We start from the raw sequence: 27,400 nt of genomic DNA on the forward strand, positions 1-27,400 counted from the left end.
AATATAAGACTATTAAGTGAATGGTTGGACCGACCTTCACATAGTGAAACGCTGACACTAGTGAGTGTTGTAGCGTCACCCCGACCCCAAGCATTGTACCAGAGAGAGAGCACAGCTGTCAGCCTGTCACCATTAGTCCATCCCCGCTCCAGCCAGCGGCACAAGGCAAACAAGCGCAGAGAGAGAGAGAGAGAGAGAGAGAGTCAGAGAGAGGAGCCAACGGTGACAGGCAGATTGAGCAACAGAGAGAGCGAGTTGAACCCCCCACCCCCTGCGTAGAGAGAGAGGGAGAGGGAGAGTGTGTTGACCCCCTCTGCGTCCTTGCCATTGATTCGGACAGACAGGCAGCGGCTCGGCTCAGCAGATTTATTACTGAGTGGGAATGCAAAAGGCGGATACTGCATAATTTGGAACATCATGCTTCTGGGATTTTTGGTACGGTAAGAGTAAGACTATATCGCGGATGTGTTGTTTATTTTATTTGGGATATTTGTTTTTTTTCATGCATTTGATTATGTTTTCGGCAACAATGACTATAGTTGCTCCTCGTCAAAAATATTGCACTCTTGCAGAATTGATGCGGCCATATCGACCTACGAAGCGAGGGAGCTGCACTTTAGTCTCTTATGAGAACTTTAGAAGACTTTTTCGTTTTGACATTTCACAAGTTATTTTTTTTATCATGTAAAGGCGTCTAATTGCTCTGGTGTTGTTTCTAGGCTCTGTGCTTCTGTTGACAACGTCAGCCAGCCGGTAGATAGATAGCCTACTATAGATGGCCTACTGTAGGCTATTGATGATGATGATGAATTGCCACTTGTGTCAACAGTGACAGCATGTTTACATGAAGGGGTGTAGGTAAACAAAGCTTTACAGTTAATGGTTAGCCCCTGTCCCCTTTAGGCCTACAAACTGCTCCCTCTCTGCCATTGACAGCCATATGCCTCTAATTATTTTTGGCACTAAATTACTGTATGGTGATGATGAATTGCCACTTCTGTCAATATTGACAGATTGTTTACATGAAAGGGTGTAGATAAACAAAGCTCTACAGTTAATGGTTAGTCTCTAATTATTTCTAGACTGTAGTGTACTGCTTTGCATGATTATTAATTATGATAATTATCAGAGAGAATGGAGATACAAATAGTGTAACATATATCATGTAACACATTAGGCTCACAGTAGGCCTACATGCTGTCTTTACCCATAATTATGTCATAGCAAAAATGTGTCTCATTGATTGATCTCATTATTCTGTACTGTACTTATTGGATTATAGTCCAATTTGTTGTATTAATAGTTTAGATTAGAGTAGATAAAATGTCCCTGGTGTGTCCCTGAGTCCAGAACTCCAGGTCCAATAACTATATGGGTTTGTTGTACAACCAGCTTCATGGGTTTTGCCCCATCATGTTTACTTCTTTACACATGCCTTTAATTATGCCTTGCCTTGTATGTAAAGCACTTTGAATTGCCTTTTTATGTTTGAAATGTGGTATACAAATACATTTCCCTTGCCTTGTGATACCTTTAATCCTTGTCACCTACGGATATCCCCAGCATGTGAGCAGTTTGTTGTCAAGTCTTTCTTCCCCAGAATCCAAATGACCCTGGCCTGAGCTGAGTCAGGGTGATAAAAACAAGCTTACTATTCACATTTTGGTGGGTTATTTACCATACGCAGTGATTCAGTGCAACAATCTGTGAGTCGCAGCAGGGTTTTTCTCAAGGACACTTGGACGGAATGCATGTGGAATGATCTAAATCTCTTCTTGCAGTAACCATGTAATAGCTAATTGTTTGCCAGCCTGTTAACCTTGAGTGACTGTCTTTGGTGTTATCAAGGTCTATGCTTTGTGTGTCTACTTAGTACAATCAAATCCTATTGATGCTGTAGCTGCTACAGCATCTTGAACCCAGAAAGTTTCAGTTGCTACAGTGTAGCAACGTAAACTTTCTGGGTTCAACTTAAGTGCACTGTGGTGCATCCGTCTTTGTCGTGGGTCTCTCTGCGAACACAATTGCCCTGTGTTTGGGGAGCTAAGCCGGGCGGGGAGGATGATATTTTAGTGAAACAGTCACTGACTCTTGAGAAACACATATTAAATGACAAAAAATAAATATTTGTGTCTAGCCATCGTATTTGCTGGTCAGATTAGTCTGACTCAATTATTCTCATTCAACACCAACATTTAGCTGTATCTTCCTAATGGAAGACTGCTAGATTCACAGTTATATCATCCTTAAGAAAGGGCGAGAAAAACAATACTGGCACGTATATTGAATACTGTATGTATAATATGTATGGTAACCACATTTTCGGTTTTTGCTCGTTGCATGTTTGTGGGGTCAGGTTGGCTTGGGTTTTGTGCTCTTTGCAGAGTATGGAGAGTCTTAAAAGCCCTGCCAGTCACCCCTAGGCTGTGTGCTGCTCCCTAAACCCAAGTACCCAACCAGACCAAAGTTGTTTGAACTTAGAGCTCACTCAGCACTTTCACTATCAGGAGGTTACCACTTGAACCTTATGCTGGACATGTTGGACATATTTTGGCGAATATTCAGAAAAAATAACTTGTAGATCAACTATTTTCAGCTAAAAGATTTGGTGTAAAGAAATGAAGGGGTCAAGCCAGGATCCAACAAAGTATATGGATTTTATAGGAATGCAGTACTCCATAGTTTTTGATGATTCAGACTTGAGAGTTGCTGTTTCCGTTTGACAACATGTCTACTGTCTATGTTGTACCCTCTATGTGTTTTTGTCTGTTGTTTTACTTTTAGTATTTTTTATTTGTTACTGAGTGTAAACCATTTGGTTCAACGCTGTTGTTTCTCTATAAATAAAGTGGATGGATATGAATATTCTTTGTTTGTAAAATGATTGAAATTGATGTTGGATGGCACAACTCTTCCCATCTCTATCTGGAGTATTCTGCACCACAGAACAGAGCAGCAGGCTAATTAAAATGGCCATTAATACTGTGTTGTCCTCAGGTAGTGGTGGTGTTGTCCTGCCTGTTAGGTAGTGACTTCAGCAGAGCATATGTCTTCCAAGCCAGCCGACCTGGAGAAGGAGATAACCAACCAACACAACCCAAGAGTAAGACAGCCATTGATGTGGATTACTGCTTTATGAATCAATGGTTTCATTTAACTGAATTTTATTGATCTGGTTGTTTTCAAATATTGGTGAATATGTTATCTTTACTTTTACTGTAATTTATAGTGTAAAGCCCTTGCCTTGCTTTTCACACCTGATTTTCTTTATTAAACCATAGCAAAGTACCAGTACAAAAAAAGATCATGAACGAAAGATTGTAGCATTATGATCTATCATCTGACCTTTATCCACGGAGTAGTTAACCCCCGTTGTTTTTTGTTTTTCGCATTCCTAAGCCAATAATCTGATGCATTCATGCAGTCTCCAGTAGGAGACTCAAATGCAGGTCAATTGCCACCGATCATCAAATAATTTCCTAAGGCATGCGACAAAAACAAAAAAATCTACATGAATTCGAAGTCATTCATTATTATTAAAATGGCTATGTTCAGACTGTCAGCCCAAATCAAATTGGCCAGGCTATGTTCAGACTGTCAGCCCAAATCAAATTGGCCTGTCCACATTGGAATCAGATTGGTTTTGAACTTTTGATCAAGTCTGAAAAGCCAAAAAGCACATGGAAACACAATTGTCAGATTTAAACCACGTGGCTTGAAATTCGACTCAAATCTGACTTGTCTTGTGTTTCGGTCTACTATAGACACAAATTCAAACTCAAAACCAGTATAAAAATTATAATAGTAATTTCACCCACTTCCTTACACCTGTAAACCTGTGTGAGGGGACAATAAAGATGATGATCCTGACAGCGTACTTGACAACATGTGACATGTTCAGCGACAAGCCAAGCATCACAGCACTGATCAACCAATACCGTATATACTGACCCATATATCTTGACGGTGTCTGAATACACAAACCAGTTCTGATTGCTTGCAAATCACAGAATGGACAGTCGTTCCAAAAGATCGTATTTGACTTGCCTGCGGTCTGAACAAAGCCATAGTTAATTTCCTCTCCACCCCACCAGCTATCAACTTGAGTCCAGTAGGCACCTGTACGGGGAGGTGTTTTGAACTGGAGGAGGCTGACTCTTCCATTTCGTGCAGATGTGACAACCTGTGTAAGACCTACTACAGCTGCTGTGCTGACTTTGACGAGCTCTGCCTCAAAACAGGTCAGTTTATGTCTGCTTCTGTTTCTTTTCTACCTGCTATTACTACTACTATACTACTACACTCTGATTTATTTTAAAACATTAACTAAATACCTTTCTATTTGCCATTTTCTGATTTATTTTATTTTCTGGCAATTTCTGCACTGTAATTGTACCTGGGTTTTTTTTTGTTACTACTTCTGTTGTATGCATCCTAATGTCATTGTATAATTGTGTTTTCTTTGCTTGATGTTCTGTATAAAGTAAATGTGCCATTCCTGGCCTTACTACTAGAACGACAACTGCTATTACTAATACTACTACAACGACTACTGCTATACTAGTATTTAAACTACCACTGCTATTCTTACTACTACTGATATTACCACTGCTACTACTACTACAACAACACCACCACCATAATGATATAATTACTGCTAAATAATACATTATTAACAATAATATTAGATCTGTAGAAGTGCATGCCATTCTACGTATCGTTGCAGTCTGGTAGAAACCTTCTCCATCTCCATATTTCAACTTTTTTCTCCATTTTTGAAAACACTTGAATGTGAAAGTGATGTGTCACTTTTTATAAATATTGAGCCGATGAAAAGTAGTAACAAGGGCTTGAGACTAAATGATAACTACATTGAAACACAGGTTTCTGTTTCCCGTTTTCTGAAGAGTAACAGTTTATTTATTTCCACCTCACAGCGATGATATAGTTACTGACTGTGGCCTCCTGTTATTCTGTTACACCCGCTTTATTTGGCCCAGTGTGTTGACTGATAACCTGTGGTCCTCTTCCGCTGTGTCAGCGGGGGGGTTTGAGTGCAGTGAGGCCCGCTGCGGGGAGGAGCGGAACGACAACCATGCCTGTCACTGCTCAGAAGACTGCCTGGAAAGAGGCGACTGCTGCACCAACTACAAGTCACTGTGCAAAGGTAGGCCCTCATTTATCAATTGAGTGTAACATCTGCCTCAAATTCGAGTACACTCACGTCGGCATGACATTTATGAAGTAATCGCAAACAGCTGATCCATCCTTAATTTCATTCCTAGCAGTGATAAATGTGACGGCTGAAATAAATTTGGCACGCCCTATAAAATCAAGCCTCGCCCTCGTTTTTGCAACATTAACAACTGCAATACGACCAAACAACGTATGGAAACAATAGTTACATGATGGAAAAAGCCAATAAAAAAGTTTCGGCAGCCTTGCTCCGTCCGTGACAACGTGACCATGCACGTTTATGACTATTTAGATTGCCTAGTCGCTGCAGTGCCTGGGCTGTCAACTGTCAATTATATGAATGTGCAGCCTAAACCTTAGCATAGCCTCATCTGGCACTGGCACTGGTGGTGGTGGGCTGGCTGGTTTAGCCTATGCGGTCCCCACTTGCACGGCACATTTGGCATTCGAGTCACGCGTCAGGTTTATCCTTAAACGAGGAGGAGATTGCACATACCGTAACTCCAGAAAGACATGGGCCTGCTGTAGATTAGGCTACAGTAGTCTACCCATGTTGGGAGACTGTCACTTGACTCTCCGCAGCTGCAGCCAGCAGTTCACTCTGCACTACTCTCTAACGTCCCGTCGTGATTCCAGTACAAGCAACACAAATCCTTGTGCTCATGCAAAACACTGTTTAAATGGCTTAAGCATCTAACTTGCAACATTGTTTTTAATTGTTGCACACTACAGAAACAGGAGATAGGCTCCTGCCCTATGGGCCTCATGGCTCGGCAAGGCTACTTACTTTTTACAAAGCCTACGACAGCTCCCGACCTGACGTGATTTTTGTCCTGGCGCACGTTCAAGTTCAAGGTTTTGCGGAAATAATAAATGCCGATTGCGGTGATTCCGGTGTACACCCATATTTGGGCGTACGTCGCGTTGATAAATGAGGGCCATAGTCTAGATAAAGCTGAATATATATGACTGCGTCGCATTGCAATAAGGCTAATATAATTATGTACCAATATAGTAAGTAAAGTGAACTCTTAAAGTAAAGTAAAGTGAACTCTTAAACCCTGTGACTGAGGTCCCCCAGGGGTCTATACTTGGCCCTCTCATGAGTCTAGGACACTATAGGGTTCATGTGGTTAAAGGAAAAAAGAAAATCACTATAGGGGTAAAAAGCATAACAAAGCACACTACAATGGGATCAGATGGATAGATAGATAGATGGATAGATAGATAGAAAGGTATGCCCAGTCACGGGACACTGTATGACATCAAAGTCTATGTGGTGAGCACCTTAACCACTCGGCCATCGGCGCCCCCAGTATATAGACTTTAGTCCCAGCTAGGAGAAAGGGAAAAATTAAAATGAGGCAAGATTGAGACTATGTGCTCGGAAGACACATTCTCAATTGCTGTACTGTCAATGGGGTGCAGCTAGGTGTTGTTTTAACTTTCTACAGTGTTTTCTCTACCATCTCTATTCGGCTCGTCAGGTGACAGTTCATGGTTGCAGGGAGACTGTGAGGAGATCAAGAGTGCTGAATGCCCTGCAGGGTGAGTTTAAATGCACGCCCTTCAACTACATTTACGTCACACACTTTATGAGTACATGTTGGACGGTTGGACCAATACCGTGCATTTAGCGTGACCTTTCTGCCGACCTCGAACCTTTGTGTACACACACCACCAAGGGAGCTGCTCAGAGGGCAACAAGTAGACGACTGTGGTTGAGCTGTACGTGTGGCAGCTCCCATGTGTGAACATATGAGTGTGATGATGCAAGGCCATGTGTAGAGTTGAGTGTGTGTGCTCGGTCAACTTTCCCTGGGTACATTAAAAGTCAAAACATGAGCTGCTTTCAGACGTGCACTGTATTATGAAAGTTTTCCAGAGTTCAAACTGAGGGGCTGTATGTATGAGCGCAACATTCTGGATCAATGAAAAGTATTAAAGCACTGTTTTAAAAATATACGTTTTCTTCATTTCCTGGAAAAACATTTTGGAGTCAGGTGGTTTATCAGAGATACTATAGTAATACATTTGAATATTAATAAATAATATTAATCATCAGAAACTGACATTCTCCTGTTGCATGCTACATGTGTGAACGGCCAACACCGGATAGTGTCCTGACCTGATTCCCTGGACATTTTCCAGGCATTTATATATGATAAAGTGGCTATACTGTGTCATTTTTACCCTGTTGAAATTTGGTCCACTGGTGAAGAATAACTTGTGAAAGCATATCTGGCATTCTAGTGTATTCTTTAACATGTTTTCACAGGAATGCAAGCGGGTGTATTTGTGAATTTGTTCTTATTGTCATTTTACCAGATTTATCCGCCCTCCCCTCATCATGCTGTCAGTGGATGGGTTCAGAAACGGCTACCTGAAGAAAGGCAAATCTGTCATTCCTAACATAATGAAACTCAGTGAGTCCTCCTATTACATCCTAATTCACTGTTATTAATGTATATATAGTATTACAAGTATAGACATTGTAATTGTCGCATGTCCAGTAGGACACAAGCATGCAACTAAATGCAGAAAATAGTTGTGAAAATAACAGAAATATTTCAAGCATCACCTACATTGAGTGGTACAAATTATTAATTCTGTCACAGAAAATATGACATATCTGACATGGAATCACCTCAATCCTGCATTAAGTCAACGTGACGTTGTAGCATGACTCATTAAGTCAACGTGACGTTGTAGCATGACTCATTAAGTCAACGTGACGTAGCATGACTCATTAAGTCAACGTGACGTAGCATGACTCATTAAGTCAACGTGACGTTGTAGCATGACTCATTAAGTCAACGTGACGTTGTAGCATGACTCATTAAGTCAACGTGACGTTGTAGCATGACTCATTAAGTCAACGTGACGTTGTAGCATGACTCATTAAGTCAACGTGACGTTGTAGCATGACTCATTAAGTCAACGTGACGTTGTAGCATGACTCATTAAGTCAACGTGACGTTGTAGCATGACTCATTAAGTCAACGTGACGTTGTAGCATGACTCATTAAGTCAACGTGACGTTGTAGCATAGCGAGTGGTGCGCTATGAGCTTGTAGATCTGCTATTTTTCAATAGCTAAAGCAAATCATAATGCTAACACCAAAAGGGGTTCCCGCCCAACATTGGTTAAGGCATATTAGCCAAGAAACATCGAAAGGCAATTATCTATCTATGCCACTCATACCGAATTGTCAATACTTAGTATTCAATAAATCAAATCAAAATAAATGTGTATCATATAACAAAAAAACATCGCATGGATGCACCTGAGACGTATCCTCAGTGATGTATCCTGAGGTCAACAGGGTTTCGGGTCTCTCAACATCATACCCCTCACTCAGGCGACCCAGCCGGAAGTGATCAAGTCCCAACTTACGTCCCAGTAACTACCCTCAATCAGTCCTACTAGGGAAAAACCAGGGGCACACAATCCGTTGGAACTACTCCAGAACTACTCTGCCAGGGCTGGGAGGTACACTTCTGGCACATGGAGGGACTAGGCTCTGTGGGTTGTCTCCTGTCCGGGTCCCTCCTACGTCTCACCAGGTCCACTCCTGCTTTCACCAGGAGTAGAGCGAGGACCTGTGCGTTGCACCAGAGTCCCAGCACCAGACAGTTCATTCAGGAGTGGTGGTGAACTGCTTTCAGTTAAATTAACATAAACATTGTGCCTGAGAATAACATACTTTCTCTACGTGTAGGATCATGTGGCACATCGGCACCATACATGCGGCCGGTCTATCCTACCAAGACCTTCCCCAACCTGTACACACTAGCCACAGTAAGTCTTGAAATTGTTATTTAAAATTAAATTACCGGTACATAAATTGTAATTTGTTGTAATAGCGACGGTAGGTCCCAGATTACTTGGAAAACCTGTCGTTGTTCCGCCCGTCACGCCACCATATATGGCCATCAGTCCGTTTCGCCTCGCGGCACCTCACACACCATATATGGTCGACACTCCATATATATGGCCGTCTCCATATATGAAGATCACAACACCGACCTCATCAAAGCCATACATGGAGCCATACATGGAGAAGACTTTAAGGTCAACCACACCAATGCAACTCCTTGCAACTCAATAAATTGCATTGGTTGCGGTTTACTTTAAAAAACGTTTTGTCCCGAGTCCCGACCCAACCCTTTGGTGTGGTTTGGGCCCCCATGCCAAAGCGCCAGTGCTCGCACAGCAGTCTGCCGTCACCCAGGCAGATGCGTGCATGTGGTCGCTTCTTGCCCCTCAGGGCACCTTACTGGTATGTAATATGTTCAGACTAGCAGTCCAAATCAGAGTTTTGGCATAACCTGATTTTATTATTTACTCTGAATGTCATAAATCGAAATTGGAAACTGATTTGCTAACTGGTTTTGAACCACATTTCTTAAGTTGTTTTTGAAATCCAATCCAATCATTTAACCGATTCACTGCCACCTGATGGACGACGATTGACTGCCGACCCGGATCTACTTCGTTTTAGTGTGATGCACACTGGATGTCCGGTTTGGGCCGGACATCTTAGATGCTTAAATGCTAGCGAGCTAAAATGAGGCCATCCTTGCTCTAGAAAGCACCAATGTTCCAATCGGGATCACCGGATAATCAGAAACGACCTCTGAACATCGCACGTTTTGTCAAAACCATGGAGAATCTGTCTTGGAAGAGCCACCCATTGACTAATCTAATATATGGCAACCTTCTCCATGTTTCTTCACTGGTCCGATCCAGAAGAGCACAGTTTGCCGGTCACTGCTACACAGCTGACAATGAGGTTATATCTTCCCTTCTTCTCTAGAGTCCTGCCTCAGGGCGGACCAGAGGTAGAAAGCTGTCGTTCCCTGATGTTATCGCTAGGGACACATGCTTCAATAGGCAGGAACTGGGGGTGGCAATGAAGGACCGAGAAGTCTGGCGTAGCATTGTGGAATCCATGATCTCGACTGCGGTTGAAAAATGATGATGATGTTGACAAGCTTTACTACAAATACATACAGTACATTCAACTACAAGAACCAGTAACCTCTCTGTTTGCTGTACTGTTTGTGTAGGGTCTTTACCCAGAGTCTCACGGTATCGTGGGAAACACCATGTACGACCCAGTGTTTGATGCCACATTCACCCTGAGAAGCAGAGAGAAACTGAAGCACCGCTGGTGGTACGGACAGCCTGTGAGTATTTCCATTAAGTGTGTAACCGTAAACTAATCACATCATATTATATATCGTGATTATGATAATATAGGAAATGGGTGAACTGAATCATGACAGATGAACTGAATCATGATGTGATGAATTGAACTATTACAATAAGAAAATGTCTCTTGATTATTAGATGAATCGAAAAAGTGATACATAGAATACTATCTGAAAAAATAATTGAACGTTGCAGCCCTAATTTCCATGTAATGCACTGGTGTGTGACTTAATAATCAATCGCTGGTTTGAAGCCCATAATTGGCTGGCAAACTGCACAGTAAGTGGGAGAGGTTGATGGTTGATGGTTCCTTGGGCAAGGCAAGGATCCCCAGTTAGCAAATGTGGGGTCCATGAACTGAATGAGTAAACCTAGCAAGCAAGCCCTAGGCTCTAACCCCCCTCCCTCAATTACTACAGCCGAAGTAGTACACCCCAAAGCATAACACAGGAATGCCTATAGTGGCAGAATATTTGTCGTTAAAAACACAAATGTATTATATTTTGTATTTAAATCTTGTCCATTTCTATTTGCTTTAGATCTGGATCACAGCAGAGAAACAAGGAGTGAAAGCAGGCACTTTCTTCTGGCCTATGTAAGTCAGAAACGGAATAGTTCCCCTTCTATGTGTGTGTGTGTGTGTTTTAAAATACTATATTTAATCTGTGATTGTGAATATTGTAATATGTAATATGTGGCTCAATGTCCTGAATGGCCGTAGACAGTATACATACCTTTTCCACATGCTACAAAGAGAGAGACTACTGCAGTTCTAACACACTTCAAAAGTCCTAATTGTAGGGATGCACATGCAGATTAGACACACATGCGGAAACAACGGTTGGCATGCGGTCGAACATGCGCTGCTCCCGTGCTTGCGGTTAGGTTTAGGTTAGGGTTTGAGGTAGGTTGTCGGTCTAATGATAGTCGGACCAATAGTATGTCTAAACTAAAGCCTGTACTCCTAATTGTATACATGCTTAGTTCCAAACCTGAATAATTGTACTGGATTTTAACATAGAACAATTCCCAACAATTATGGGAAATAATTCTGTCCCAGTGTGAACACAACAGCATACCGTAGTACAGTACAGGGATAAAAATACAAACACAGTAGAGATGAACTGGAAAAGAATATTGCACAGGAATAGGGCCATTATAATGTTAAGTCTTAGAAAGTCATTCCTTGGTGATTTGTGTTTCTAGTACATCATAAAGTATGACCTAACAAGCACGAGGGCGACAGGGGCGGCCAAACACATACGCGCGCGAGCGCACACACACACACACACACACACACACACACACACACACACACACAATTAAACAACAGTGGCTATTGAGGGCTCAAAGCATAGCAGCCGAAGCGCCATGTTGTTTGTTTAGTGAGCTGTGGTGATTTGCATAACCTCGTGTCAACCACAGCTGTCATCTTGTTGTAATAAACAATATATAAATAAAATCCCTGGATCTCTAAAGATGTCTCTGGATCTCAGCTGTTGGTTGGATAATGGATATACTATACAGGTTTAATTTAATACAGCAAAGATGACTATATTCATTTAATAAATGCAACGATGTCCGAACTACAATAAAGAAGAAGGTGCTATCCAGGCTGTTAACTCTCTTTCTGTTGCTAGGGTGATTCCCTTGGAGAGGAGGATTTTGACCATCCTCCACTGGCTCCATCTTCCTGACGACGAGAGGTACGACCCCAGGGTTTTGTTCAACAGTCAAGGACGGTCATTTCGGACAAATTATAAAGTTCTTCCACTGAGTCTTGTTCAAGTCAAGCTCAAAACACTATTTGTGCATTGAATGGTACTGTAGACTAGAGTATGACACTGCTCAATCTTGAGGGAACCGGCTGATTGAGGCTGGATCTGTTCTGAGGGAAAAAACGGTCTTGTCTTTATGCAGGCTGAAGGTTTTGTTTTGTTCAATAGGCTGATGTAAGTGATGGTATCTGACTTGTTGTGTAGAAAAGTGTCAGTCAGACTCAATACTGATAACATTTTAAAGTTTGTAGAGTTTAGTATCCAGAATTCAGTCTGATTGGTTTAATCAAGTCTAAACAGTAAAAACCCACATGGAAAACTGATTTCTGCAAAACAGATTTGAACCTTGGTCTGCTTAAAACCAACCCGACTACAATCTTATGGTCAGCAAAATTGTGCACAGGGAAATCGGACCCATCTGACCATTTCGGATGCTGGGTTAAGTGGCCAGGTGGGTAGGAAGCACTGACTTGACTTCACTTTATTCCCCTATGAGCAGTACTTATTTCTTTCTTTCACGTTTCCCTCTCCAGGCCTTACGTTTATGCTGTCCACTCAGAACAGCCTGATACGTTTGGACATCGACTGGGACCATTCAGCAATGAGGTAGGTTTGTGTTTGTGGGTGCGTGTGTGCATATGCCATAGACTTCAAGAGAGTTGGTCAGCAGCAGTTGGCTCACGTGTACGTATGTGTATGTTGCTTTCCTTGTCCTAGCTGGATAACCCACTGAGGGAGATAGACAACGTCATTGGACAGCTGATGAACGGCCTGAAGCAGCTGAACCTCCATCGCTGTGTAAACGTCATCGTCGTTGGAGACCACGGTGGGGTTCCTACACAGCTGTTAAAGCAGTTCTTCAACGTGTTTCAGGACCCCTGAGAGAGAGATGAAACAGGGACGGCCACAGACCATGTGAGCGGAGCGGGGGGAAATGCCGCTCCTCGCTCCAGGGGATGTTGTCACGCTCGCTATCCACTCATGTTGAACAACCCCCCCACCCTCCTGCTCCCCAGCAATCCCCCGCTCACCTTGATTTGCGCACCGGTCGCTCCACACTCCGCTCAGAACCGGTCGCTCAGCAGCAAAACAAAGTATTTTGCGAGTGTCCTTGCTCCAAGTTCCGCTCCTACCTTTTTATAAACCGCTCCCCGCTATGTTAAAATTTGTCCTGCTCAGACACATGCTCTGGACGCCCACTACATTATTGTTATAAAATTGTGTTGCAGATACAGCCTTTTCATAGACTTGTTTGAGTTTGACAGCACTATCGTCAGTGTGTAAACTAATTTGTATTTCTGTTTGTTAACACATGATCTTTGAATCTTTTCTATTAATATGTTGGATTCATGTTAATGTGTGAACTTTGTGAACTTGACCTTTGTGAGTGACCGTGGTTAACAAATTAACTGCTCATGACAGAATGTTCCGCCAATTAGAATCCAACCGGCAACTGCTTCTGGTGGATTATTTTTGCTGATTTTGTTTTATTTTATTTTATTGCTTGGCCTTTCCTCCTTCAGCGATCCTTTACCGGTTTTGCACATATGCACTGCCGTTCACTTCTTGTATACAGGCTGAGTAAAAAGCCGAATGAGCTCTCCATGGTTTTGACAAAACGTGCAATGTTCGGAGGTCTTTTCTGATTACCCGGTGATCTCGATTGGAACATTGGTGTTTTCTAGAGCAAGGATGGGGCTTCATTTTAGCTCGCTAGCATTGACGCTAATATTTAGCATCTAAAATTTGCCTCACCCAGACGTTTTTATTTCCAGGGAAAGAAACAAATCACACCCGTGTGAACTGAGTGGTGCGACAAGCGTCGGCTCTTGCGTCCACCAGGTGGCAGTGTTTGTGTTAAAAAGAAGTTCCTATGCACAAAGATTGCCTTGCCTAAATATTTATTTTCAACATTTTGCTAGTTGTTTGCAACCTAGCCACAAAACGCCTACGACTATATGTTTCAACATTCTCCAAATATATGTATTTATTTTCTGCCCATGCCCAAAATTGGGGCACACCAAGTGTGGTGGATTTCATGGCTTGTGCCTTGTTGTGTCTCCCAGGCATGGAGGAGGCAGGCTGCGACATGACTCAGTTCCTCAGCAGCTATCCGCTCAACCTGGACGAGATCAGGCTGTTCCCTGGGTCCCTGGGCCGGATACGACCACAGGACCCCAGCTCAACCACATGTAAGCCTGCTGCGGTGGCATCTGTTTGTGGACGCACAGTCAGCATCTGATGCTCTGCTGACACTTTGATTTGAACTATATATGTTGATTATGAACACGGTAAAAATCCTCAGTGTTTATATTCTTTATATGCTTTAAGAGCTAAGTGTGACAGGGTTTCACACTGTGCAGTAGGCAGATTGTCGGCTCAAAATGTGTAAAACAAAACAATGTAGCAGCGTCTCTTGAACATCCTTCCTCTTGAATAAGTAGTGCTTATGGGTATCATTTCCAATCTGCCAGAGAGCAGGCCTTGGTGCTATTTTTGCTGACTGCAGTAATTTTAAATGCTGACTATGTTCTATCAGCTATCAGCATTTTTAAGAAACAGGATCTCACAATAATATTAACATAATACTATGTTTCCCTTTTCCAGATGACCCAAAAATAGTGGTTGCCAACCTTACTGTAAGTTCGCAAGATAAACATGAATGCGTGTGCAGACTGTACACACACACACACACACACACACACACACACACACACACACACACACACACACACACACACACACACACACACACAGTGTTTACCCGTAGTAATGGGGACAGATAGTTTGAGAAATGATAACTAGAAGCCGCATTGTGAATAGCAGTGATGCAGAAAATCTGCTATTTTTGGCAAGCAATGCTATAGTATGACATAGATTACTAGGCCCTACAGGCAAACATAGACACACCCATACTGTACTTACTACTTACATTACATGCACACAATGTTATACAGTTTTCTTTGGTCAGAGCTGTGTGTGTGTGTGTGTGTGTGTGTGTGTGTGTGTGTGTGTGTGTGTGTGTGTGTGTGTGTGTGTGTGTGTGTGTGTGTGTGCGCGTGTGACTGCGTGGCCAGCTCATTTACCCCCTACTGTCTGCTGCTGTCGCTTCAGTGTAAGTTGCCGACGCAGCACTTCAAGCCGTATCTGAAACAGCACCTGCCCAAGAGGCTCCACTACGCCAACAACCGCAGGATAGAGGATGTGCACCTGCTCATGGACAGGAAGTGGCACATTGCCAAGTAATTTGTGCTATTTACATACATTTTCATTCCCTTACATACAGTACCGGTACATGAATTATGAATTACCAAGCAGCCCTCTATTTAACCACTTAAACCCCATTATTCACCAGAAGCTTTCCCAATCCCCACAATAACAGAAAACCAGAAAAGACACGAGTATTATTATTATTAATTATATATTTTTAAAGATATTTATTTGGGCTTTTTGCCTTTATTGATAGATGTACAGTAGGTTAACAGGAAACAGGGAGAAAGATGAGGGGGAAGGCACGCAGCAAAGTCGCCAGGATCGGGAATCGAACCCGCGACAGTGTCAGGCTGGATCACCAGCCTAGGTGCCTGGACCGCTAGGCCGGCCCGGGCGAAAACACACTAGCATAGAGTCCTACAGGACTCCGGTCAACCATATCCACACTTTTCCTGGGCTGTGTGTGCTCCAGTTCCTGTTGATTTCATTGGATATCATTGGTCATCTGACCAGTTTAATTGGCTTTCATTGGATCAAATCGACAGGAACTGGAGCACACACAGCCCAGGAAAAGTGTGGATAGGGTTAATGTTTACACTCGTTGACATCATCAAGCGTCCGTCAGGACGAGTGAGAAAAATATTAAAGGAAAATAAAGCCTAGGGTTAAAAAAAGAACATGAAAACCTTTCACCCATTACAAGCAGGAATTGTGTGAAGAGAGATGGTGAGTGGAGTTGGTTAAACAACACTTGGTCGTTTTGTAGCTTTGTTGAAGCCAGCTCAACTTGGATTGGAGCATCAGAGATTTTGTAGCAGCTGCAAACATCGGGCCTCACTTTGTATCTTCATGTCACTGTCTAGCTTCAATTGAATGGTAGTCTGTAGCTTTGTAGCAGCCAGTGTGTACACAGTGTGAGTTTCATGTTCTACCCGGGATTTTGATACTTTTGTGTGACGCTGTTGTATGATCAATAGTCCAGGGGCCGAGCCAGATTTTGGTACCACCTAAAGTGACCGTAAAAATAATAGTATTTTTGGATTCCCATTTGGGCAAGTGGCTATGGTCGAATTTAGGCCAAGGACTGTTTTTCATGCAAAACTAATGCTTGAAATGGATTCAGATTCCTACTAGTCACATGCTACTTAAAGCATAATGAAATATTAAGCTACTGAATTGGAAGATGTATCATACCAAAATATAAACTAGACATGTAGGAATAAAATAAAATAAACAAGAATTGATTAAATCAATTAATTACCAGCTGCATTATTATTATCTGCGGGGGTCCGCTATAACTGCCTCTGTCAGTTTCAGCGCAGTAGTTTACACACGCAGAAACAGAGCATTGCGGTTTAGCCAATGAGAAAGCCAACTGGATTAGCACAGCTACGTCAGCCAATGAGAAAACCAGCTGGACTAGACTACTAGTGGACTAGTGGACTGGACATCGATGATAGACTCAGCTTGCTATTGCATAGCAGCTGGTAAAAAGTGGTACCAATTTGTGAAAATATCAGTGTTGGCCCCTGCACTACAACAAGTAGGTCATTAATTTACGAAAAAACACAAAGTTAGAATGTGGCGATAAGAGTGTTATGCCCGGCAGCAACGACAAGGAGCATTTGGTCATTTGAGGGTTCACATCCTTTTGAGCAGTGCCCTGTTTCACACTGATACCAATCTGCCTTGCTCATGTGTACCTCAACACCAGTTAAGTGGTTCATAGAAGTGTTTGTTTTGTATAATATAAGCCCATACCATGTAAGAATTAAGTAATGTATTTGATCTGTTTTAGAATACTGCCAGAGAAGAGGAGAACAGGGTGTGGTTTCTCTGGTGACCACGGGTTTGATAACAAGATCAACAGCATGAAGGTATTCTATTATTTTCTGTTCTCTATCTGTTCTCTAAATGTTCATTTTTCAGAAAATGAAAAATAAAACCGTATAGTTTGAAAACAAAGCAATACAGCCTCATCAAATTTGGTGTTGTGACTTTATATTTTGCCATTTACTTGCATGAGAGGGGGAGAGGTGGTGGAGTTAGCTGTTTTAATTTAGCTGACAGTTTGACGGTCCAATGGAGTTAAGAGGTTTTGCCAGAAGCGCTACTTTTCATTGTTTCAATATTAGGTTAGGTGGTTAGGCGGTTAGGCGGACAGTATATACTGTGTATAATCTTAATTAGTTATTCATGACGTGTCTTTACCTTTCCCTCTCGCAGACAATCTTCATGGGCCATGGGCCATCCTTCAAGTTCCAGAATCAAGTGCCAGCCTTTGAAAACATAGAATTATACAACGTCATGTGTGGTGAGTATGTTCAAAATGACTGAGCTGCTGTCTTTTCCTCTAATGCTCGAGTCACCCACTCAGGTCCCTGACTCTGGTCACCACCCCCTCAGAAGCTACACCTCCTGTGTTTCTCCTGTGTAAATTAATAGAATCTGTCTGTCAGAGTCTGAATATGCAGTTTACCGGGTGCTCGGCTCATGAGCAATAAAGAAATAGCCAGCACACGGATGCGTTTCGGCGTCAAACCTTCATCAGCGTGCATCATACACACTGATGAAGGCTTGCCGGCCGCCGAAACGCGTCCGTGTTGGTTTGTCTGATTGCCGGTGCTGCATGATGAATTAAAAGTACCAGAAGGAGTGCTGGCTATTTCTTTATTTCTTTATTACTGTCTGTCAGATTTGTTAGGCCTAAAACCAGCCCCTAACAACGGGACGTATGGCAGTCTCAACGACATGCTGAAGGAGCCACCGCACCAGCCCACCATGCCGGAGGAGGTCACGGCGCCGTCACCTGCGTCTGGTGCCGAGGCCAGCTTTGACCTGGGCTGTAGCTGTGACGATGAAGTCAGTGGAGTGGAGGATGTTGAAAAAGACATGCAATGATGCAATGCACGCCACGCACACATGCACACATACGTATGCGTTAGTAGTGTTTGTACCAAAGTGTTCATAGTTAACGTTATGTGTATTTTTATCAGTTAAAGCTGTGGTCTGTAAGATTATGTCTTTCCGGGATTTGAACGCAGGTATTCCTGTGTCTGCGTTTTGCTAAGACGCCCGCTTTGACTGGGGAGATATTGCACTTTGAGCTTCAGGCAATGCTACTAGTCAAGCAGTACAGTAGGTGTCCTACCCGACACCAGGGTCTACATTTCTCGATTGTGTGGAGTAAAGCAGGGGTACCGACTCACACTACTGCAGATGTGTCTAGTTGTATTGTAATAACATACTCAACCACACAAATTGGTCAAAACAGATTGCGGCTTTAGGTGCGTTACATTACAGAGTTCACAAAACACAATTTAGTCAGATTCATTCTGCATATTTTGTCTCCCAAGATAATCTTCAGTTTGAATGTGTCTTTGGAAGGTGAATCACAACATGCGATGTCTGATATTACCTGCAATCTAACTGGCAACAATGTGTGTTTCATTGTTGTAGAATAAGGTGGAGGGGATCATTGAAGTGTTCAGCCCTGCCCCAGATGGAGTCTATGCTTTCAGTAGGTTTGGAGCTTTCATGGATAATATTATGCACAATAAAAACATATAGGCACACTGTATGGTCAAGGAATGTGTCTTTCCAGTCCTGCCATTAAGATAAAACATCAGCTAATGACAGTTTCAGTCTTAATGACCTGTTTTCTCTCCCAGACACCACCCACCTGCCGTTTGGTCGACCAGCAGTGCTGTATGAGACCCAGTACAGCCTGCTACACCATGTGGACTTTATTAGTGGATATAGCAAAGAACTGGCCATGCCTCTCTGGACAGCATTCACACTATCTAAACAGGTAAATACACGCACGCGCTGTTCAGGAAAAAAAACTCATGTGCACAATAATCTGTGTCTAATTTGACATCTCCTGACATAGGCCATTAGGTCCACATCTAGGGACAATTTCGTACAGAAATGTGGCCTAGATGGTGAGGCGCGTGAGCATGTGTTTTGCAGCAGGCCAGGCCATGCTTTACACAGCTTTACCAGATGGTTGTGCGTGCAGGAACATGCTCACAAACATCCAAACACAAACAACACAGGGTCAGTAACACCAATAAATGTACTTACCTCGCCCTGCAGGCTGTTTATCAGACGCTAACATAAACAGATTGCGTAACACTTTCCAGTTTTATAAGGCACAGCTGCACATATAATTGTGCACAGAGGACAGGACACACACACATATACATGCACACACATCACAAATGCATATGCATTTTCTTGTACATTTTAGGCAGGCCATTGTGGACATTGGTCATGTGTACGTGTGGTACGTACAGCCTCTAACCCACACACATACATATATACCACCCTATACTGTACACAATATGCATCCTGTAGTGTATTGGTACACACATATGGGTGACGGCATGCACACAAATACTCACTTTTGTTCACACACCCATACTGTGCATACTTTACTTTTAGTTGTACACATTAGATATACCAGTTCACGTATGAATAGGGAAAGACTGCTATCTTTTAATATGTTCCACACAAATGGACAAACTTCAATCAGGACTCTCTGAAACTGGTTTGATTGGTCTCGATAGAGACATCTTGGTGCTTCTTGAGGACATACTAACACTACACATAGTGACTGCACCTGTTTCATGTAACCCTATATTTATTTGCATTCCCAAACGAACCCCGTTTGAGAAAAGTAGCCGGGGCACTCGGATAGAAATGCTTTTTATTAAACAACGCGGGATGCAGCAATTCTAACACCCGTGGCACATGTGGCGATGACTTTATATTTGAAATCGGAATGTTTATATACACGTTTGGACTGTAAATGTAGCGATTGCGTAAAACAGGCTGCAGTTGCGCCAGGGCTAGTGTTTTATATGCTGTGATTGGGGCGTCCTTGAAAAGAAAGACAGTCAGCATGCACGCGTCGCACACACGCGCGTACACACACGCACGTACACACACACACACACACACACACACACACACACACACACACACACACACACACACACACACACACACACTCTTACACTTCACTGGTCTCTCTGTCCTTGCCTCAGGTGGATTTGAGTCCTCTGCCGGAGGTGTCAGTGAGCAGTGAGTGCATCAGAGCGGACCCCCGAGTGTCTCCAGAGCACAGCCAGACATGTACAGCATACAGCCTGCACCACACACTGACGCATGGCTTCTTATATCCACCAGGTGGGTTGCTGTTGTTGTTCACATCTGTGAAGTTTGGGCTATAGAGCGCCGAAGTCCTGGCGTCACTCGCTCATTCCCTGGTTCATGGAAGTGTATGGAGAATAACAATCTTAAAATCGTCTCATATAAGAATTGTGTTCCAAAAATAAACGAACTGTCTCGGCGAAATTGTCGTAGAGGTGGCTCTGTATCGTTTACGACATTCTGTCATATTTCATGTAGTCTGTTTCTAGTGAAAATGTAACTAATTCAGCAGCAATCGTGTTTTTTCTCAGCAGCAGTAACAATAGTGTTTTCTCTCAGTCAGTTGATTCTTCACACAGTTCACACAGTTCTTATGAGGCAATCTAAAATCCCCCTATGGGGATTACAATGCAAATAAAAAGTACTCTACCAATATTGACGTCAGACTTCGGTGCTCATGGTTTCACCTAAATGCCTACACAATTCTAAGCCTAATCATAGGTCTCTACATACTGTACGCATATGTCTACACATAAAACTAAAAACATTATAAAATAAAATTGAATTGTTGCACTGACTACTATGATTTTCTTCTTTTCTTTTTTCTATGTGAAAATGTGTGACTCTTTCCATGAACAGAGCTGGCCACCTCACCCGAGTCCAAATATGATGCGTCCCTCATCACCAACACCGTCCCCATGTATCCTGCCTTCAAAAGTAAGTGGCACTCTTCCTTGCTTGTCTTCTTTGCAGTGAAGGATAGTGCTATTTCCGACCTACACATTAAATGTAGGACGGAAATTTAATTCCCATTGACAATGAATGGAGAATTTACGTCATATGTGTCTGAGCAAAACGACATGTTACGTCATGATGATGTACGATGATAAGAGCGCCCCTCACTCAACAGGGGTGTGATATTTGTTATTGTAAGTGGTAGAGCTATAAGTAAAGGCATTACTAATGAAGGTTTGCAAGGGACAAGAACACATTCACAAAATCTCCTTGCCCTCCAGCCCTCCTAGTCCAGCCCCAGTTAGTGAGGACAGGATTTTGGGGGGGTTATTAATGTTGATCCCAATTAACCAGTCGGTTATTATTTTTTACAAAGGAGCAAAACCCATTCATTGCTCATTCCCTCTCCCAACTTTTTAATCTGTCCTTCCCGTCAGCAGAGGTGTCCCTGGAAGACGGCCCCAGGACAAACAATGTTTAACACCTTCTGTGCTAAGGACGTGTATGCACGTCTTTTCTAATAAAACCGCGGGGGCCTATGGTGTGTATTCTTTTTTGCCATGCCTTCAGTGATCCTAGAAATGTTTTGCGCATGTGCACTGCTGTTCACTTCCTTGTTTACGGCCCGACTAAAGTGGCTCATAACTCTAAATCTACAGCGCTCTCCATGGTTTTTGATCAAAACGGCAATGTTCTGTCTTCATTTCTGACTTAACCTAGCATCTCGTTTGGAATATAAACGCTTCTAAAAAGACTTTAGATGTGACAGCGCAAGGTAGTAACGGAAGATTATGCCTCCCGGTTTTGGGGGGTAATGGAAGGCGGGGCTTTTCAGAGTAAAATCTGCCCAATCTGCTTGGCACTATAGTGCCATTATTTTGAAATTTCTTCCGCATTCAAGGTGCTCATTCAAGGGAGCTTGACATTGTAAATCGATTTTGAATCGTTTATATGTGCTGGCATTTCTTTCTTTCTTTTTCCTCATGATTTTGTTCTAAACTAACTTGCTTGGACAAAATAAAGGATGATGACGATGAACTGTACAGTAAACCAAAGTTTCTGGGACGAAAGTGGTACTACAAAGTGAGAACCTAGATAGACGTAGTTGTCCGGAAGAGAGAAAGGGAGAGAAGAGGAAGGCAGTCTGATGAGGTCAGGTCTAAGAGAAAGGACAGCCTGACACCCATTGTCTCTGGAGAGAGAAGCAACTTATCTGCTCTCTCTCTCTCTCTCTCTTTCTCTCTGTATCTCTCTCTCTCTCAAACACACACACACACACACAGACAATCTCTCTCTTTCTGCTCTCTAAACACACATGATCACGTGCACAAAGAGGATTTGTTCTTTATTTATGGATGTGGAAAACAATGTAAAAATGTGTGTGTGTGTGTGTGTGTGTGTGTGTGTGTGTGTGTGTGTGTGTGTGTGTGTGTGTGTGTGTGTGTATGTGCACACGCCACATAAGCATTGGGGTTATTCTACTGACAAGCTGCGTGTTGATTATGTTTCATCCCTCTCTCCCCCTCCCTCCCTCCCTCTCTCTTCCTTCCCCCTATCTCTCTCTCTCTCTCTTATCTGAGCTGACGTCCTCTCCCCCAGACCTTTTTGAAGTGCTCGGCTCTTTTCTCCTTTTTCAGTCACGGTTCCCGTTGGTCCTTCAGTCTAAGTTCTTAACGTTTAATCTCTACTGACCACCTGGCTGGTTTCTGTGTTTTTCTCTGACAATACATTAGGTATATTTAACTATATCTTGCCTCAATTTCTGTGCAGGAATTTGGGCCTACCTCCAGTCGACGCTTTTGAGACGTTACGCTGAGGAGAATAACGGTGTCAACGTACTGGTTGGACCCGTGTTTGATAACAACTATGACGGCCTCAGAGACACTACAGAGCAGATACAAAGGTACAACTCCCCCACTCGCTCAGATCAGCCAAAGGGTCCCACACACTGTCTGCGAACGCCGCGCGTCAAAACAACCGCCTCCGTTATTTTCAATGAACCTATCCCACACCGGCTCTGTCCGACGCGCGTTCACACCTCGCCTGCCGCTCCGATACGCCACTTTAATGATCAACACCTGTGACGCGTCGCTGCGCACCCGGTGTGTGTTGGGCTCAACACAGTCAGGGATGCTGGCAGAATATTCACAAAAACAGCCGGGATGACGCTCCACATGTCCCAGACTCTTCTCCATTCTGGCTCCAAAACTATGGAATGAACTTGTCATTGCAATCAGAACTTCATACTCATAGTCTGAAAACCCACCTCTTCAGGATACATCTTAGCCTGTAGCACTTGCCGTAGCACCTGCCCTAGGCTCGACGACCTATGCAATGGCTAAATGTATGTAATTTACTGTAGATTGCATTTTATGTAGACATAGCACTCGAGTCTAGTGTATACTCATAGTTTAATTGTACAGATATTCTACTGTTAGACGGATGTTAGGTTCTTAACTTACTGATGATTCTTCATGACTATATTTTATGTATTTGATGTATTAGCTTGTGTTGTTGTTCTTGCTCTGTATTAAGAGCGTCTGCTAAATGCCTAAATTGTAAGATAAGGGGGCCACACTTACTGCGTAGAGCAGCATGTGCTATTTTTGAATAGCCAACATTGAAAATATGACACACCATGATTAAAGAACCACTTCACCACTTTTCAACATTCATATAATTGGTCCTCACTAATGTTCATGATAAAATAGTACTTTTATTCCATACTTGGTCTGTGTCTCATAGGAGTGCCATGGGCAGTTCGGAAACCCAACCACCGGTGACATCATCGTTAGACATTTTTTATATGTTTAGATTTTTATTATCGTAAGGACGGTGGCTTCCATTTTCACATTGAAACTTTTCAGGAATAGAAAGCCTGCCGTTTCTATTCGCTTGGATTCCCCATTGATGATGTCACTGGTGGACAGGTCTCTGAACTGCCCACAGCCCTCCTATGACTATGAGACACAGACTGAGTAGAGAAAAATTGTGCTATTTTATCATGATCATTAGTGAGGACCAATTATATGAGGATAGGTTGAAAAGGACAGGGACCACCATTTTCAATTCATTACAACATTTAGCGACATACAAATATGCACTTCTATAAAAACAAGAAATCGCCTTCCGTCCCCACCCACTATACTACATGTCTCCTTGTGTCCTCTGTAGTGTCTCAGGAGACTCGCCCCCCCCCCCCACTACTACATGTCTCCTTGTGTCCTCTGTAGTGTCTCAGGAGACTCGCCTCCCGTCCCCACCCACTACTACATGTCTCCTTGTGTCCTCTGTAGTGTCTCAGGAGACTCGCCTCCCGTCCCCACCCACTACTACATGTCTCCTTGTGTCCTCTGTAGTGTCTCAGGAGACTCGCCTCCCGTCCCCACCCACTACTACATGTCTCCTTGTGTCCTCTGTAGTGTCTCAGGAGACTCGCCTCCTGCCCCCACCCACTACTACACGGTGGTGAGCAGCTGCCAGGAGCTGAACCAGACAGTGGACGAGTGTGACGGCCCCCTCAACGTCTTCTCCTTCCTCATCCCCCATCGAGAGACCAACCACGAGAGCTGCAATGTGAGTGCTCGGCCACCGGGTGGCAGTATACGGCTATAAGTGTTGAGTGGCTGTGCTTGTAATAGCAGTGGTGGAAAAATAGGACTCTGTAGAAACTCTCTTTTACAGGTAAAAGTCTGGTACATTGACTTGAGTAAAAGTACAAAGGTAATGGCACCAAAATATACTTACAGTACCAAAAGTGAAGTACTCATTATGCATAATTAATGTCCTGTTTAACAAGTTGTATGTCTAAAATGTATAAAAGATCTTTAGCAGATGTACAAGCTCACAACATGTCGCAACACATTGTGAGCTTGCAGAATGGTAACTAGTAAATAAAGTGCAACATTTCATGCTGATCAGTCCAACTGCAAGAGAAAAGATCCACACGGACGGACAGACAGACGGACAGGAGTGAAAACATAGTATCCGGCTTTCAGCCGTCCGGCCTACCGGAGCCATATAAAAGTGAAATAGACTTAGGAGAGGAAGTATGCATATTATGAAAGGGAGATGGTGATGATTCAGCAGTTGAAGGTCTTGTGAGTGAGTCATTTGAACATTTTTGACCAGCCATGGTCAGTCACTGACTTTGAGTGAATGAATCAGCTTGTGAATCAATGACAAAGCGAATCAGATAAATGTTATGGATGAGAGCTCGGTGTGAGTCAAGACCTACATACTTATGATGTGTCGTCCTCAAAGGCAGTGGTTTCTACATTGTGCTCTATTCCTTCCAGGAAACAAACTGAAAGAGTATTATTATCTCCTTCAGTGTGTCTGCCTAATGTGCCTATTAGTCTGTCTGCAACCTTACCTAATAGGAATGCACCTCCATGGAATCTCATTAAATGTTCAGGAACGGCAAAAGTAAAAAGCTTTTTTATTTAATTTTTTATCTCCAATTTACTAGATCAGGATTTGGGGTAATTGAGTCAAGCTCACGGAAAAATGTCAAAACCTCTTTTTCTTTATCTCCAATTTACTTCAAACTGAGAATAATTGTCTTTCTGTTTTGAAATAATCACATTCACAGAAGATCATTGAGCTTCAATGTATTGGGTTCAAGGTCATTGGACAAAATTGCAGTACATCTCTATTCCTCTAAAACAGACAAATTCGAAGTCACAGATGGTCTTTCATCTGGCCTTGTGTGATTTTGAAAGGTCAAACTCAAGGTCATGGTACCTCAATGCCAAATGTGTGCGTATGTGTACATATTTTATGTTTTAAGATGGCAGAGTTTGTAGTATAGTGGCTGGCACCATTTATTATTTAATAAGATAGCATTCCACTGTGCCAGACCACACCTTGTTCACACCCATCGGTGCTATATAGGGGCATGATCATTTGATATTTAGACAACTGGGGCATGGAAACTCATCTGTCAGCAGGCTGCCAGCTAATGAAAATATGACTCCCATGTCCTGCATGAACTAATGCAATGCTTCATCTATCACATGAGGTCGTCATGCGGTCGTCATGCCTCTCAACCACAATGTCCTGTCACAGCAATGAAAAGCAGCGTACCACAAAAATGCAAACCAAAACATCTTAAAAAAAAAGGAACCAGCCGTGGCGAGACACGAGAAACAGACTCATGAGACCAGTAAGGATAAACATATATCATTGCTGGGCAGAGGTCTGTCTCAAGACTATGACTCGGCCTTTGTCCTAGACCTTATCTACTGCCTCCCTACTGCTTGTTGTGTCTGTTTATTTGACTCAGCCTGGTTAAACACTAAATTCTGCATTCACTTGATATACTGTACTGTAGTAGGCACATGGTAAATGGAAAACTGGATATTATATTTTAGTGGTCACAGCAGACGCTGTTGCCGTGCAAAGTAAAAAAATTAAATGTTTTGCCACCCTCCACAAGGGAGACAACTGGCCTATATACTTGACCGGGGTCACAACAGAGCTATTTTCGTTTCACACAGTGCCTTTAATTTTTTTTATTATCTAATGTTATCCTGGGCTCTACACACCCTCCGCCAACCTAGTCCCCATATATGAGAGACATGGGGAGAGCAACGGACTTGAACTCATGCTTCCTTCATGCCTGAGTGTCCAAGTTGCTCCTTTACACCTGACAGGGGGGAGTTTCCCTGGTTGGACGTAGCGCGTGGAAGGAACAAGTTATTCCAACCAGTTCCTTTCCCCTCCATCAGGCGTCCCGGCTGGCCAGGGGGAGGCAGTTTAGTGACCAGGATTACTGCATGTTTTTTGTGAGGGTACCTACCCTAGGGGACACGGGGAGAACATTGCACAGTGCCTTTTTATAGGTTTCACAATCAATGTGTCAAAAGGCAAAGACACCAGCCAGAGTGTCGTTAAATGTCAACCCAGTACATGCAGTTCCACATTGTTGCTGTAGCATTCTATGGAAAAATATGTCACGAACATTCTATGAGTTCTTACATAACTTTGTGTTTCTAGTGAGGACTGAGTGACTGAATAATGGGCATAATTGGCCCAATTATTATACTTTCATCTAATGGTGGTTTTGTACTACTTGAGCAGACTCTACTTCTAGTATTTC

At 42.9% G+C, this 27,400-nt stretch overlaps 1 protein-coding gene across 1 annotated transcript in view; it reads left to right on the forward strand.

Moving 5' to 3' along the window:
- Positions 1 to 284: 284 nt before the first annotated feature.
- enpp2l (ectonucleotide pyrophosphatase/phosphodiesterase 2-like) overlaps positions 285 to 27,400 on the forward strand; it is a 31,852-nt gene continuing 4,736 nt past the window's right edge. The window contains exons 1-24 of the mRNA XM_080788273.1: positions 285 to 435; positions 2,998 to 3,103; positions 4,095 to 4,241; positions 5,042 to 5,167; positions 6,684 to 6,744; positions 7,525 to 7,622; positions 8,919 to 8,998; positions 10,270 to 10,389; positions 10,954 to 11,009; positions 12,055 to 12,120; positions 12,726 to 12,798; positions 12,910 to 13,018; positions 14,259 to 14,384; positions 14,800 to 14,831; positions 15,307 to 15,434; positions 17,204 to 17,282; positions 17,632 to 17,719; positions 18,101 to 18,267; positions 18,865 to 18,925; positions 19,077 to 19,216; positions 20,457 to 20,598; positions 21,202 to 21,279; positions 23,068 to 23,200; positions 24,720 to 24,873. Coding sequence (XP_080644399.1) covers positions 418 to 435; positions 2,998 to 3,103; positions 4,095 to 4,241; positions 5,042 to 5,167; positions 6,684 to 6,744; positions 7,525 to 7,622; positions 8,919 to 8,998; positions 10,270 to 10,389; positions 10,954 to 11,009; positions 12,055 to 12,120; positions 12,726 to 12,798; positions 12,910 to 13,018; positions 14,259 to 14,384; positions 14,800 to 14,831; positions 15,307 to 15,434; positions 17,204 to 17,282; positions 17,632 to 17,719; positions 18,101 to 18,267; positions 18,865 to 18,925; positions 19,077 to 19,216; positions 20,457 to 20,598; positions 21,202 to 21,279; positions 23,068 to 23,200; positions 24,720 to 24,873 — 2,388 coding nt within the window. The 5' untranslated portion in view covers positions 285 to 417. The remainder of the gene's footprint in view (positions 436 to 2,997; positions 3,104 to 4,094; positions 4,242 to 5,041; positions 5,168 to 6,683; positions 6,745 to 7,524; positions 7,623 to 8,918; positions 8,999 to 10,269; positions 10,390 to 10,953; positions 11,010 to 12,054; positions 12,121 to 12,725; positions 12,799 to 12,909; positions 13,019 to 14,258; positions 14,385 to 14,799; positions 14,832 to 15,306; positions 15,435 to 17,203; positions 17,283 to 17,631; positions 17,720 to 18,100; positions 18,268 to 18,864; positions 18,926 to 19,076; positions 19,217 to 20,456; positions 20,599 to 21,201; positions 21,280 to 23,067; positions 23,201 to 24,719; positions 24,874 to 27,400) is intronic.

This window comes from Protomyctophum bolini (assembly GCF_963924005.1).
Source record: "Protomyctophum bolini genome assembly, chromosome: 17".
Taxonomy (NCBI): Eukaryota; Metazoa; Chordata; class Actinopteri; order Myctophiformes; family Myctophidae; genus Protomyctophum; species Protomyctophum bolini.